Below are 14,264 nucleotides of genomic sequence, written 5' to 3'. Positions count from 1 at the left end.
AGGAACCGGAGAAAAATCCACGCGGCCACGGGGAGAACATGCAAACTCCAAATATACAGGCGGCAGGGTCGGTATTGAACACGACCTTCTGTATACCAGGCGAGGTAGTTAATATCTTATCACTTATACATTCGCGCACCTGGCTAAGGTAACTAAGAGAGAAATACAAAATCTCACAAGTCAGATAATGCTTTGCAATCGTGTGCCTGTTAAATAGTTTACTATACATGGCCAATACACATCTCAATTGACAAAACACAAAAACTCCCAAGAATGAAAGTGCAAGTTCAAATCCTGATCAGGAGTGACACAGCCCCCGAACATGATCATCATCATTATCTTCAACATTCCTAACAAAAATAAAAACAGCTGCTGCATCCTGATGGGATGATTGGGGCGTTGGCTACGGCTGGTCACCATCAAAGCCAGTGCCAGCAACAACGAACCACCACCAGCAACAGCACGAGAACGTGTGTACGTTCAACTTCTTTCGTACCATACGTAGCCAACCTTGCTAATCTGAGGTGTGGGAGAAGGACAACAAACTAAACACAAAAAGCAGTTCTAAAAAAATGGGTTTTCAATTTCCATTTAAAAGTGCATAACTCCAGTGGATTCCTAATATCAGAAGGAAGAGCATTCCAGACGGCCGCAGAAGCGCATCTGAAAGCGCACGATGCAGTAACCATCTATGTTCGATGGCCAGCCAAGAGCCATTGCTGCAGACTGCTGCGGCTGAGAGAACGACCGGAGTTCGCGTGACGGTTTATGCCCTTCAACAATACCAGCAAAGTATTGTGGTTTATTTGTGGAAAGCACTTTGTGTGTAACGAGTGCGACCTTCTAACGGCAACCAGAAAACGGTGGTCACCTGCCCTTGAGCTCCTCTACGTAGACGTTGACGGGCCCGTTCTCCGTGAAGATCTCCGTGATGTATGCGGGGTAGTAGCGGTCTCCCCGCTCCTCAACGCGCACCTGGCAGCGGCCGAACACGCAAACACATGACGATCAAACACAACACTATATGGATATACACAGTGCCTAAATACGACCGCGTGTTTATAGATATTACGTAATGGAAGAAACGAACATGCACACAACGGAGTAAGCATGCCAAGGATCATTCAATTTGCAGATTTAAATAAATTCTTATCATCGTCCAGTCCACGAAGATCTAAAGCACATGTGGAAACAAAACAGAACGGACGATTCTTTACTGAAATGTGACCACGAATGTAACAATTCATCAGTGGGGGGTGTCGATGCCCAAGAGTGAGGCAAAGGGCGCAACAGTCGCATCACGTCCTCATACACAACACACAAAAGTGCGAATAGGAAGAGAGCTCACCAGACACTGATCGCCTTCTGAGAAATGAACTCCAGGAGCCGATCCATGATCTGCTTCGTGTTGCTCTGCGCCAGAAAGTAGGCACGCTCATGATCAATTTGCCTCGGCAAAGCTTTCGAATGTTAAAAAAAGTACAGCCGGAGTTCACAACATTGCAGTTAACCTTCGATTATCCGAGGGCGGATTATCTGGGTTTCATACGAGCCAAACGTTAAATACGGAGTAAGTTTTGTCGACACATGTACGAAAGTTTAGCTGCAAGATGGCAGCCAAAGTTGAATTCACGATCACATCATGACCAACTGAGAGAACTATTCAAATATTAAAATTAAAACGATTAATCAAATCTAAATTGGCAGTTTATATGGCGGGGAGTTGGTTGGTCGGCAATGTTTTCTATGCTCGTGTGGAGGTCGCTGGAGCCAGCGGACAGCTTCACAAGCGCCGTGGTAAATATCTCTAACGCAGCCTGCGAACGATCAACACGAACAGCTTCGTCACTATGCGCTTTCCCACGGTTTGAGATCGGCACCGATGTAGATGCAGAGCAACAACTACAATGTCACATGCAGGTGCTCAAGCCAAGATAACGGCGTCAGGAGGAGCGGAGTTATACACCGCTGCGATTTCGCCTTCGTAAATTTGTGAATCGGGGCATTGCATCGTTACACGTTGTACGGTCTGTTCTGGATGACCACAGTCGCACACTGCTACAGGAGAGTTTTTTTTATTTTACAGTCGCACTGTGGGCTATTCACAATTCTAGATTTGAAGCTTTCATGACTGCAAGGATTCATATTCTTAGGATTTTTCGGTAAAGTCACGTAGGTAAAACATTAAAATTAATAAAAGTAAAATAAAATAAAAATCACGACGTTTCGGAGGCAACACAAGCTTCCGTCTTCAGGTGGAACCGTCACAGCCACGACAGCTGTATCAAGTAAATACTTGATACAGCTGTCGTGGCTGTGAGTAAATACTTGATACAGCTGTCGTGGCTGTGACGGTTCCACCTGAAGACGGAAGCTTGTGTTGCCTCCGAAACGTCGTGATTTTTATTTTATTTTTATTAATTTTAATGTTTTACCTACGTGACTTTACCGAAAAAACCTAAGAATACTATTCACAATTGTCCATAGGTGTATGACGAAAGAGCCGCCCGCGTCTCCCGTGCGAAACGAAACTAGAACTATTTTAATAAAATTAGTTCAACTAAACTAAAGCTACTAATTATTTTACCAGGTAAGGGCCCACTGAGCTATATAGCTCTTTTTCAGAAGCGACCTGGCAACGAATGATGTGGAAATTAATAGCAGCCAAATACTTTAATCGCATGTTCCTAAATGTGGAGGGAAAAACCAGAGGACCTGGAGAAATATCCACGCGACCACGGGGAGAGAAACTTGCACACTCCAAATATACAGTAGGCGTCAGGGTCGGGCTCAAACCCACGACCTCCTGCATACGAGGCAAGGTAGTTAACATCACCTAGCCACCGTGATGATGAGCGAGAGAGAGACGCAAACTCCAAATACACAACAGGCGTCAGGGTCGGGATGGAACCCACGATCTCCTGTATACCAGGCGAGGTAGTTAACATCTCCTAGCCACCGCGGCGTTCACGCTCCTCAACCCCTATGGCGACCGGCACGATTTTCATAGTGGATGACAAAGGCACAAGCCCCATACTGTAAAACGCTCATTCATACACAACACCAAGACTCTGCCCTGCCCCCCTTTGTTCAGCACTGTTTGCTGACGACAAACAATACCTGTGGTGTCTGTCTTTGACAACAGGCGGTGGGTGGGCTAGAGCAACATTTACCTTTCCTGGAAGCAACCCACACCTCAAACTCCACGTTTCTGTACACAAACGGGTCCAGCGACTTCATGACGCTGAATGGGACGGACTGCAATCGTAAGCACGCACGCAAGCACACGCACGCAATCAACTACGCGCACACCGTCCATGTAGGTTCAACACCAGCAGCCTTGATCAATTCACTGCTGGATGAAGGCCTTGCCGAGCAGTTGCCATTCTCCCGTAGGCACGCAAGATAACAATCCATCTAGCTCCTGCACAAAAACCCATTTCATCGTTGCAGGCGTGTTCAATGATCATAAAATCTGTTCCAGAAAGTGCCTATATTTTAGGTTGGTGGCTCATGCAGTTTTGTAAAATAAAATATTTGTAAAATGCCCAAACACGTAGAGCTCCGAGCTGTTCTTCAGATGTCACTACAGGAAGCAGATTCTTAAATCCATCTGTGCGAAGCTGTAAGAGTTATCCCCTCGTACGTGCTGGTTTTCCCTTGGTAATCGAGTTAGCTCTCACAGGCAAAACGTGTGTTTATGGAAATTGCCAAAACTCCACGTGCAGGACCCAACTGTAAAAATCTCGGACACGAGATGCGGCATTCCCCGAATAAATTAAACATCCATACATTTACTAATTTTACTTGTAAACATGGTAAGCTAGCTGCTGATTAGTTGACGAGTAAACTGTGGCAGTTAATGGGAAATGGGTCATCGTGTTAGCTTGGGTTACTGAACACTATTACATAATGCAATTCTTTTAAAAACATAAGAATAAATCATCGTATATTGCTCACCTCGATATCTCCCCTGGAAAGACAAAATAAAAAGGACAGTATCAATAAAACAATTCCATGTAACTTTACCAATGCAACACGACTGCTCAAGGTAATGAATGTCCAACTGTTATACACACGACAATGTACTGTACATGTTGACTCAGCTCCAGGCTGACACTCCGCTTTGTACACCACACCGCTCAATTTGTTTTACAGCCCCCCCCCCCCCCCCCCCCGTCAATCCATTGCAGGATGAAGGCCTCCTCATATTCCACGTCAACCGTTGGGTTGTTTGACCATACTTCACCACGCTGGTGAGCGCGAGCCGGCGAAGGAAGGAGAGGTGGGGGCCCACTACCAGCTCGGATATCACTCGCCACCGATGAAATTAATTGTCGGGCATAGAACTCGGCGTCGGCGGGTTCATAATGACGTGCCCAAACCCACGCAATGCAGTGTGCGCAAAATTTGCCAAAGTCGAAAATAGCCGTCAAATGACTGTAGTGGGATTATACACGGCAAGCATCGCCCCCCCCCTCCCACTGGCAGACTCGTGGCCTGGGTCACTCTTGCAAATGAGACTTTATCCTGATCTCTTGAGTTCTGACCTGGTTAAACAAGATAAACTTGAAACTTGAACCACTGCATGAAATGAATGAGCGTGGCACAAAGCAGGGGAGGTGGAAGGTGAGGGAAGGTCATGGGAGGTTGTGATGTGGTGTGAGGGGAGATGCGGGGAGGTGAGGGAAGTGAGGTGAGGGAAGGTGACGTGAGGTCAGGGTATGTGACGGAAGGTGAGGCGAGAGGAAGGAGAGATGAGGGTAGGTGAGGCGTGGGAAGGTGAGGCGTGGGAAGGTGAGGCGAGAGGAAGGAGAGATGAGGGGAGTTCAGGTGAGAGAAGGTGCGACGAGGGGAGATGGGGAGAGAAGAGGGGGAGGGGAGGTGCGGCGAAGTGAAGCGAGAGGAGGTGGAGGTGAGGTGAGGGAAGGTTATGGGAGGTTGTGATGTGATGTGATGGGAGATGTGGGGAGGTTAGGGAAGTGAGGGAAGGGGAGACGAGGAGAGGTGAGGCGAGGGAAGGAGAGATGAGGGGAGTTGCGGTGAGGCAAGGCGAGGGAAGGTGAGGCGAGGGAAGGTGAGGCAAGAGGAGGGGGAGGTCAGGTGAGGTGAGGCGAGGAGGGGAGGTGAGGAGGTGAGGTGAAGAGAGGAAAGATGAGACGAGGGAAGGTGAAAAAAGAAAAGAGGTGAAGAGAAGGGAGGTGAGGAAGGGGCGGGTGAGGGGAGGTTCTGCGATTCAAATGCAACCAAAGCGGGGTGAGGTGAAGGTCGGTGGACGGGAGGCAATGGGAGGCAGAACGCACCCAAAACTATCCAGGATGGCCTCCTCAGATGAGCTGTCATGGTTCTTGCGGCTGCGATAGAGCTCCACGGAGGCCCGTAGCGTCTGCCTGTTCACCTCGAACACGTGCTCGTACAGCAGCTCGTACAGCACCGCTGGCAGGGGGGAGGGAGCGAGCCGGGAGGTGGACAGAGAGAGACACGGAAATGGCATTCTGGTTGTATGTATGTTGAAATTATTTCACACCTTATGGAGCTAACCGTGCTAAATGGAGGTGCGGAGCGGGAAGGGGGGAAGGGCGCCATCGAGGCCCTGCGTTCAATAAAAATATACTCTTACACTCCAGTCGAGTCATGCGTGTGTGCCAACCGATTATTTACAATTCGTGTAAAAAATTATGAAATTGTTACGTTCATGTTACGATTAAGCTCAAGGGGAAAACCAAACTGGTTGGAACACAATAAAAAAAAGGTCAAAGACGAGTTGAAATATATATTTTGCAATTGAATCACAGCCCCAATTCATAAATACAAATCGAATCTCTGGAGGGTTGAATTGCTACATGTTTAATCATCACCATCATTGTTAATCTCGGTATTAACAAAAGCCTCTTATCCGCTAGTACAGCAGCATGAATGCAGCCGCTCCATCAAACGCAGCGTCATGCAAATCATCTCTTCCGTCTGGTTTTCAACGTTAGCATTTGCAAGGCATATCTGTTGACCGCAGTCGAAAAGCAATCGAGGCACTGCGGAAGGTGAAGAGATAAACATCTACTCAACATGGGGTTCTCAGACAACACACGATCTGTAAAGGAGCAACGACATTTAACAGAGACAGACAGACAGACTGGGTTGTGAATGAGAAAGTCAAAGGCAATCTGTGTTAAATAACACTGGTCAACACACTTTTTCTGGCATAAGGTATTCCAACGGTTTTAATGTAATTTTGGGGTGCTGACTCCAAATCTGGCATCAGTTTTTGTCGATCACATCAGGTTTTTGAGATATCAAATATTGCATTTTCAATAAAAACTGCAGAAGAAAAATATTAAATAAATGTGGATATCTACATAAAATGATATTATAAACACACTATCCTAAAAATACAGCACCATATTTTAACACTAAAGCAATCACTGACTCGCAACAACTTGCAATCATAAGTGACAGAGTTAATTTCGGGTAAAATCAATGAAAATGGGGTATGCTGATAGCATAAAAATGATGTGATAGAGCAAATCTGAGATCAGATTTGGAATCAGCACCCTGAAATTAGTCTAAAACAGCTGCAAAAGTCCAGGCCAGAAATATATATTTTTTTTGTTGACCAGTGTAATCCAAAGCTTCACACTAGAGGCCAACCGAAACTGAATTCCTGGTTTCGGCCGAAACTGAATCCAGACCGAAAGTTAAAAATTTTCTTTTGGCCGAAACCGAAAGTATGCCGAAACAGGCCATTTACAAACTTTCGGCGATGAAACCAAAACCGAATTTCAGTCGGCCTCTACTTCACACCTCCCCCCCCAGCTTTCCCTACCCCTCTTGTGTTTATTAATATAAAAGAACAGCCAACCTTTGTGATATTCCAACTGTAGGCTCTGTGATTAAGGATGCCTAGGACCTGGGCCATGTGTTCATTGTTGGAACTGTGCCATGCGTTTGTAAATCGTAAATAATGAAAATGGCTTTAAAAAGACACAAAGCTTCACCACACAGTGTGATAGGTCAGGATATGTGGTTAGATGGGCACTGTCGTGAACAATAAAACAGCTTCAATCTTGATTTGAAGCTTTCGTGACTGCAGGAATCCATACTCTTTGGTTCTTTCGGTAAAGTCACGAAGGTAGAAAATATAATAAAACAAATCACGACGTTTCGATCACAACACAAGCAATCTTCATCAGGTGGAACAACCACAGCAAGAAAAATGCTGAAGTAGGCGAGAGATCTGCCGTGGCAATATTGTGTCAGATCTCCCTGTCATAATGTCATTAGTAGGCAATGTACTGCTCAAATGATTGATCGATTCAACAATTAAGATATTCTTAATCTCATGATGCAAGCCTCAAATTGCATGTGTAAAAATCAATTGCTTCCATTTACGGAAATCGCATTCAATTGCTGGATTCACTTCCATTGAACAAAAGACGCAGTGTGGGAATAACATGCGAGGCAGACAATAATAAAACAAAATAGATTTTTTTTTGTTGCTCGTTGGCAAATGAATTAATTTCTTATTTCGCCTATCAAGGTCTAACAAGCAACAGATGTCCTTCCCCCCGCACCTCCAATTCTCAGAACATACATACGTACATATGTACATACGTACGTACATATGTACATACAAACTGCCTTGATTAACAAGCGGCAAGCGCAACCGGTGCCCCGTTACGTCAAGAGGGTTTAGGACAAAGCGCTTGCTTGCTGTGTGACCCCAGTGTGTAGGCTCACCCTGACAGATCCCAGCGACGGCCGGGAACTTCCGCGAGTAGACGCTGTCGTAGTGATTCCCGTTTGAGAAACACAACAGGATCTGCCAATAAAGCCAAGAATCGTGTACAACAACAACAACAAACAACCCTTACAAATCTACACGCCATTCATTAGTATTACATACCCTGGCATGCCAAGAGGAGGTACAGCAAAAAAATGTGGACTCCACCTGTTCTGCCTCTGTGGGATAGAGTGTTTCCCCCTCGCACGCGTGGGTTTTCTCTGGGTGCTCTGGTTTCCACTCGTGAAATTGGCCGATAACACCTTAATATATAGAGGACTGCAAAGCTTGGGCAATTGTTGGCGCTGGCGCATTGCATGGCTGCCTTCCTGCTGGTCTGTGGCTCCTTTTGCCTCGGAGTTGTTCTCTCCGTCTACGAGAAGAAACTAATACCGTGCGCGTTACAAGCTGAAATTAGCATTATACGGCAGAAATGTCTAACAGGCAGATTCGCACGCCGATGATGGATCAGCCGAAACAAACTGCTTCATTTGATTTGCCCTATTGTTAGAACCACAAGTTCAGTAACACTCGTACGCAGTGAATATGTTTTAAGCAAAAGTAAGCTCCAGGTTGTGGAACGCATGCCGTGAGAACAACGGATGAATCACAAGGCCCATAGTCGTGGTGGCCATTAAATAAAAACGGAATAAATTTAAACAAAAACATTGCAATGTTCCTACAGATAAGTGGAGATATTTGTCCTGCTTCTCAGAGCAAAAGCAGTGACTAAGAATTTGAACGTGCTCTAAGGACTGTGACGTGAATCAATGGATACGCTCAACTCCATCGATTCGTACTTTGTCTTTGAATCCATGCTCCGTTACGTTTGCTGGTGGTCTCCCCGGTTCTTGGTAGATGATAAAATCTCGACTACGAGCAAAGAGAAAATGAAACAAAAATTACACAAATAAACGCAACACTTTAAAACACTTAGACAAGATACAGCTGACACTTGTTGTGGAATGCAAGTGATCAACTATGAATAAACTATTAAATTATCACTCGTGGTTAAACACCAATCAACTGACATCGATTAACACAGGTGTGGCTAATACAACTATTCACGAGCTCTGAATTAAGATGCTCCAGGGATTAATTATGGACAAATATGAAAGAAAAACATGATAACCCACATCTCGTTGTCCTGAAAGTAGAGGTTTTTTGTTTTTAAGTGGCCAGATTGAGTGCTCATTATTACTACGTTTCTGAGTGACTGGCAGAGCCGCCCTCTAGCCTACACACCTGATTGGTTCACAAGTGACGACTTCACACTTATCCCTCTATTCAAGACCGAAACAGGATTTCTCCACAAATCTGTATGTCGCCTGATGATGCTAGTTGTAATTACTGATCAAACATCCTACTCAAACTGTAAATGTTGTGCTGTACTAGTAACGAATTGGCATATTTTGTTGACGTGACAAACCTTTTTAAATGGCCGTGTCGGGTGGTGGCGGGTTTAACGACACATTTATATTTACGGAATCTAACCCTAAAAACCTCGATTAAGACAGCCTCACTCTGCCGATGAGACAGTAAATGTCAAAACAGTTCAAGAATTTGTATGCATTGAACCAATGCAGCTCAAAAATAAATCACTCCTAGAAGGCCACGTGGACAATGGGATGTGTAAACACAATCTCGTGTATCTTTACGAGTAGAAAACAGATATGGAAAGGAGGCTTATGCAAGGGATAACAATTTCTTCCAGGACACTTCTCATGCATTAGCGCCATGCAGCCGATTGATTTTCATGATTGAGGGCAGTCGACCCTGATACTAAAATCAAACATCCCTACCCTACCCTTTTTATGTGCCTCGAAAGCCCGGCACACTCAAGGACGCACGTTTCCAGACAAAATGTGTTTCCTTCGCTTTAGGCGCGACGTTTCCCCAAGCAGAGCAACAAGTCTCCCGGATTAGCAGACCCGCGTTCTACTTTGAGAAACATTTCCCAACAAACATTTCGCCTCTGGCCAATCAGCAGGCTCTGTGAGCAACGGAGTCATCGTCGGTCACGTGACTGTGCAAGGCGTTGGTTTCTCAAGGTTTCTGAACGACTTTTTAAAATAAATGTTTTGAGTGAACAATAAACGCACATCTTCTTGGTTCTTTCGGTAAAGTCACGTAGAATGGACAGACCTGTTCTCCACCTGAGGACGGCTGCTTGCATTGTGGCCGAAACGTCGTGAGAATTTATTTTATTATGTTTTATTTTTATTATTTTATTATTTCCATTCTACATGACTTTATTGAAAGAACCAAGAAGATGAATCCCTGCAGTCACGAACGCTTTAAATCGAAAAATAAACGCACATTTGTGGTGGGAACGTGTATGTGGACGCGCGTGTCTTTGCTTACGCTGGGACTTAAGGCTTTTAGGGGCATCGTTTACGTCATTGTTCATTGGGTAAAATCGGATTTAGCGCCTTTAAGTCTTAGACGGCAAAAGAAAATCCCGCCTCGCTGAGGACTTACCTGTACATTATGGAAAGTGCATTTATTTCTAAGTCGCCGCCCCATTCCTGCGGGAAGAAATCGAATGAGCAGTTGTTTAAAAACTGATGTTCTTGTTCGTGACAAACTTTCATGAAGTTCTCACTCACCCCCCCCCCACAACCTCTAAATGTTTCTCATTGTCACCAATAATTTGCCAGGCCCCCATTGTGAAAGAGGTGATGCATCTCAATGGACTGAACGGAGTGCATAGTAATTTCTGAGATTTAATTTCAAAGCAATGCAGGGTGCAAGCAAACAATACAACTAGGGCTTGCGAGGATTCGTGAATCACAATCGATTCTAATGTGCACGAAACACACGTCAAAAATCGCGCACCTCGCAACCGATTGTGTTCAATTTGTGCAAGTGACGTGCGAATTGCACACTAACGTACCTGTATATGAATACAATGAACACGACAGAACAAATGAGAGAGAACGCAACAAAAGCCAGAGAAGGCAAATAAGATCGGAAAATGCAGACTAACCCCCCCCCCCTTCCTCCTCCCTCGATTCTTGTATAGAGTGGTGACCACGAATCGTGGCAAATTTCACCGAATTGGAAGGAGGAAAAGAAACAACACTGTACTGCACAATAAAAACAAATCAACACATTTGTCAATATGTGTTATTGACAGATTTGTCAATAACACCACGTGGCCTTAAATTGGGAAATATGTAATAGGTGATGTTTTTGGCATTGGCCCTCATTCGTAGCACATTGAATCCATAGGATTCAAACTTCATAGCACTTTATGCGATGAAGATTGCTCAAAATGTCACGGTGGCGCTTCATCGTACACTTTGTGCTACTTTGTGCACTTCGTGCTATGAAGGGCCATTGCTCGAAATGACACCTATTGTAATTTTCATTTTAAGGCCACACACAGTGTTCTTGACGAATGTATTGAGTTTTTTTTGTTACTTGTACACCACTGCCAATGCAGTATCACAAAATACATTTTATTCCACATTTTGTGGGGGTTTAAAGGAGGCATCATTTTTGGTAAGATCGACACAGGATGATATTTACACACACACGACAGGGAACCACACTGGGTTATGCCGTTCGTCTCATCAACGACACACTGAACAATTTTTAAAAGCGGTGACGGGCATTTTCTCAAACGCTGATCACGACTTTCGAACAACAAAGCCACGATACCTTAGCAACGTTCCTAACAACGTGACACACGCCAACTCCGCTTCAGCTTCACATGGCAGTGTGGGTAATGACCATTAAAAGCAATTCTTGCACTCACAATGTACACTGAATTATCATCACCATCATCAGCCACGGTCAATCCACTGTTGGATTCAAGCCTCTCCAAGCCGCCCGCACACCTCATGATCCCATCATGTCTTGATCCACCTAATATCTGCGCCTGATATACAGGTGTTCGGGAGTTTGATCCTGACTGACGCCTGCTGTATATTTGGAGTTTGCATGTTCTCCCTGTGGTCGCATGGATTTTTCTCTGGGTGCTCTTGTTTTTCCCTCCACATTTAGAATCAACATGCGTTTAGAGCAAGGGTGGCACAGTCGGGTTTTTTACAATCGGGTTTAATTGTCTTTTTATATTAAACCCGATCATCTGAGTTTGGGAGAAATCCGGTTTAATTGGTTCTAATTGCGGCATCCGAACGGAACTTGTCAACGATGGGCTTCATCCATTCCAAGCTAAGGAACTCACTGGCGCCCACGATTGTGGAGAAGCTCGTGTTCATCAAGACCAACCTGCCCACATTCTACGACTACCCCGTGCCCGACGGCCCCCCCGAGTACGATAGCAGCACCGACGAGGAAGCAGCCTAAGCCTTGGATCAGAGTTTCATATTCATTAAACCAGGTTTTAATTCCCCGAAATCTGGTTTAATTGTGTTAAAGAAAAAAGCCGATGCCTGTCGCTGGAAAAATCGGGTTTTTTCCACCCATGGTTTAGAGTATATGGCTGCTATAAATTTCCATATGAGAAGCCATTTCATTGAGCTATCATTTGTGGCTAGGTGCCTTCTAAAAAAGAGCGATATAACTTAGTGGGCCTTACCCGGTAAAATAAAAAAAAGTTTAGTTTTAATTTACTTTCTTAATCTCAGAGACTGAAGTGGGTAAATAACTGGAATTAGAATGATTACATTGACCTACCATTTGGCAAAGCGATACAACGCGAAGTGACGTGCAAATGAATACCGACAATGATGTAACATCGTGACCATTTTTACCTTCGGATTTGAAAGCTGCTGCAAATGATCTTCAAACGAGCCTTCGACGAACTGCAATGAAATAAAACCGTCATTGTAAACATTAATTCACTTAAATTTTGATTTAAAGCTTTCATGACTGCAGGGATTCATATTCTTGGTTCTTTCGGTAAAGTCACGGACAGTAGAACCTCTGGTCACGACCATAATTCGTTCCATAACTTTGGTAGGCAACCCGATTTGGTCGTGACTCAAACTTAATTTCCCCATTGGATTGTATGTAAATACGATTAATTCGTTCCAGACTCCTACGAACTGTAGATAAATGTAGTTTTTTTAAGATTTTTAAGCACAGAAATAGTTAATTATGCCATATAATTCAGTGTAATAGTAAACTAAATGTAAAAACATTGAATAACACCGAGAAAACCTTGAACAACAGAGAAAACTAACATTGACGCGTCAAGGTTTAGAATCGTTCAACAAGATGATTGTTTCGTCTGCTACATCAGTCGGTCGATTCTGAGAGAGAGAGAGAGAATATTCGTATGAGCAATTCATGTTTCTATTGAAAGTAAGTTAACAGTAATATTTGGGTACAGTATTGTTTTTGGAAGCATTCACCGTAATATCGCATGAACGTTTACTTCACCGCATCATCGTATGAATGATGCGAGAAGAGATTAACGGGTTCTTATGTTAGCGATTTACGTACTCGGCGCTTTCGCTCTCTAAATTACGGCTTGAATGAGGGTGGAGGGGTATGACTACACTCACAAAATTAATATCTTACTAGGAATTTAATATAACAAAAGTTATATACATAACTGTTACGCTTTGTGTAATTCAACAAAACAAACAAAACTTAACTCAGAGTTCTCTCCGAATTTCACGAGTCCGTTCTAGACCCCACAGTTTTGTTTTGAGTTTTAAGCACAGAAAACATAATTAAAGTTTGAAAAATCATTAATTATACAAAAATAATGAACAGTTTAATAGTAAAATATAAATTTTAAAACCTTGAACAGAGAAAAAACCTCAAACAGAGAAAAAAAAACTTAAATAACAGAGGGAAAAAAATTACCGTAAATAACCAAGGAAACAAACCTTGCGTGTGGGTCGCTGTTGTTTGTAAACAACAGCGACCCACGTGCAAGGTTTGTTTTTTGTAAACAAACAACAGGAAATTTGGCGCTTACAAAAAAATGGCGCGGAAGGGCGCGGCCGTGTTTGATCGCCACCCGAGTATGTGTTCGTGACCAGATTTTAAAAAATTGTGAATTTTTTGGTCGGAACCCGATTGGGTCGTGGTCAGAAGCATTCGTGACCAGAGGTTCTACTGTAGAAGGGAAATAATACAATTATAACATTTTCTTGCTGTGGATTTCACACCTGATGACGATTGCTTCGTGTTGCAGTCGAAACGTCGTGATAATTTTATTGTTTTATATTTTTATTATCGTATTATTTCCCTTCTACGTGACTTTACCGAAAGAACCAAGAATATTAATTCACTTGTTCAAAAAAGCGTGCCTAAACCAGAGTTGGGACAGCCTACAGACCCCAAGGGCCATACGGGGGACCCATGACGTTTTAATTTACACGGTCCGCTGCACACACGAAGTCTATCAATTCATCGAGCCCACAAACGATATTCATCCATCACTGCAAAAATCTTCACACTAATCCACCAAAAGTGATCTCAAAATCTTATTCGGCCAACGCCTGCCAACTCGACTGCCGCGTTTGCATCAGAGGATTCACTCAACCTCCCGCACTTCGCT

The 14,264-nt window shown here is 43.9% G+C and overlaps 1 protein-coding gene across 4 annotated transcripts in view; it reads right to left on the bottom strand.

Moving 5' to 3' along the window:
- The window catches only part of OTUD4 (OTU deubiquitinase 4), a 75,497-nt gene that overhangs the window by 40,556 nt on the left and 20,677 nt on the right, over positions 1–14,264 (bottom strand). For 2 of the 4 annotated variants that reach the window (XM_078600879.1, XM_078600878.1), the window contains exons 4-12: positions 12,502–12,552; positions 10,259–10,305; positions 8,578–8,650; positions 7,735–7,816; positions 5,304–5,436; positions 3,961–3,973; positions 3,174–3,258; positions 1,349–1,413; positions 872–975 (exon numbers count right to left, since the gene is read on the bottom strand). In XM_078600879.1, the coding sequence (XP_078457005.1) occupies positions 872–975; positions 1,349–1,413; positions 3,174–3,258; positions 3,961–3,973; positions 5,304–5,436; positions 7,735–7,816; positions 8,578–8,650; positions 10,259–10,305; positions 12,502–12,552 (653 nt within the window). The remainder of the gene's footprint in view (positions 1–871; positions 976–1,348; positions 1,414–3,173; positions 3,259–3,960; positions 3,974–5,303; positions 5,437–7,734; positions 7,817–8,577; positions 8,651–10,258; positions 10,306–12,501; positions 12,553–14,264) is intronic. The other 2 variants (XM_078600880.1, XM_078600881.1) reach the window with 2 other exon arrangements.

This window comes from Lampetra planeri, chromosome 15 (assembly GCF_965212315.1).
Source record: "Lampetra planeri chromosome 15, kcLamPlan1.2.h2, whole genome shotgun sequence".
Lineage (NCBI taxonomy): Eukaryota > Metazoa > Chordata > Hyperoartia > Petromyzontiformes > Petromyzontidae > Lampetra > Lampetra planeri.
The sequence above is the reverse complement of the archived record's forward strand: the minus strand, read 5'-3'. Positions and strand labels throughout refer to the sequence as shown.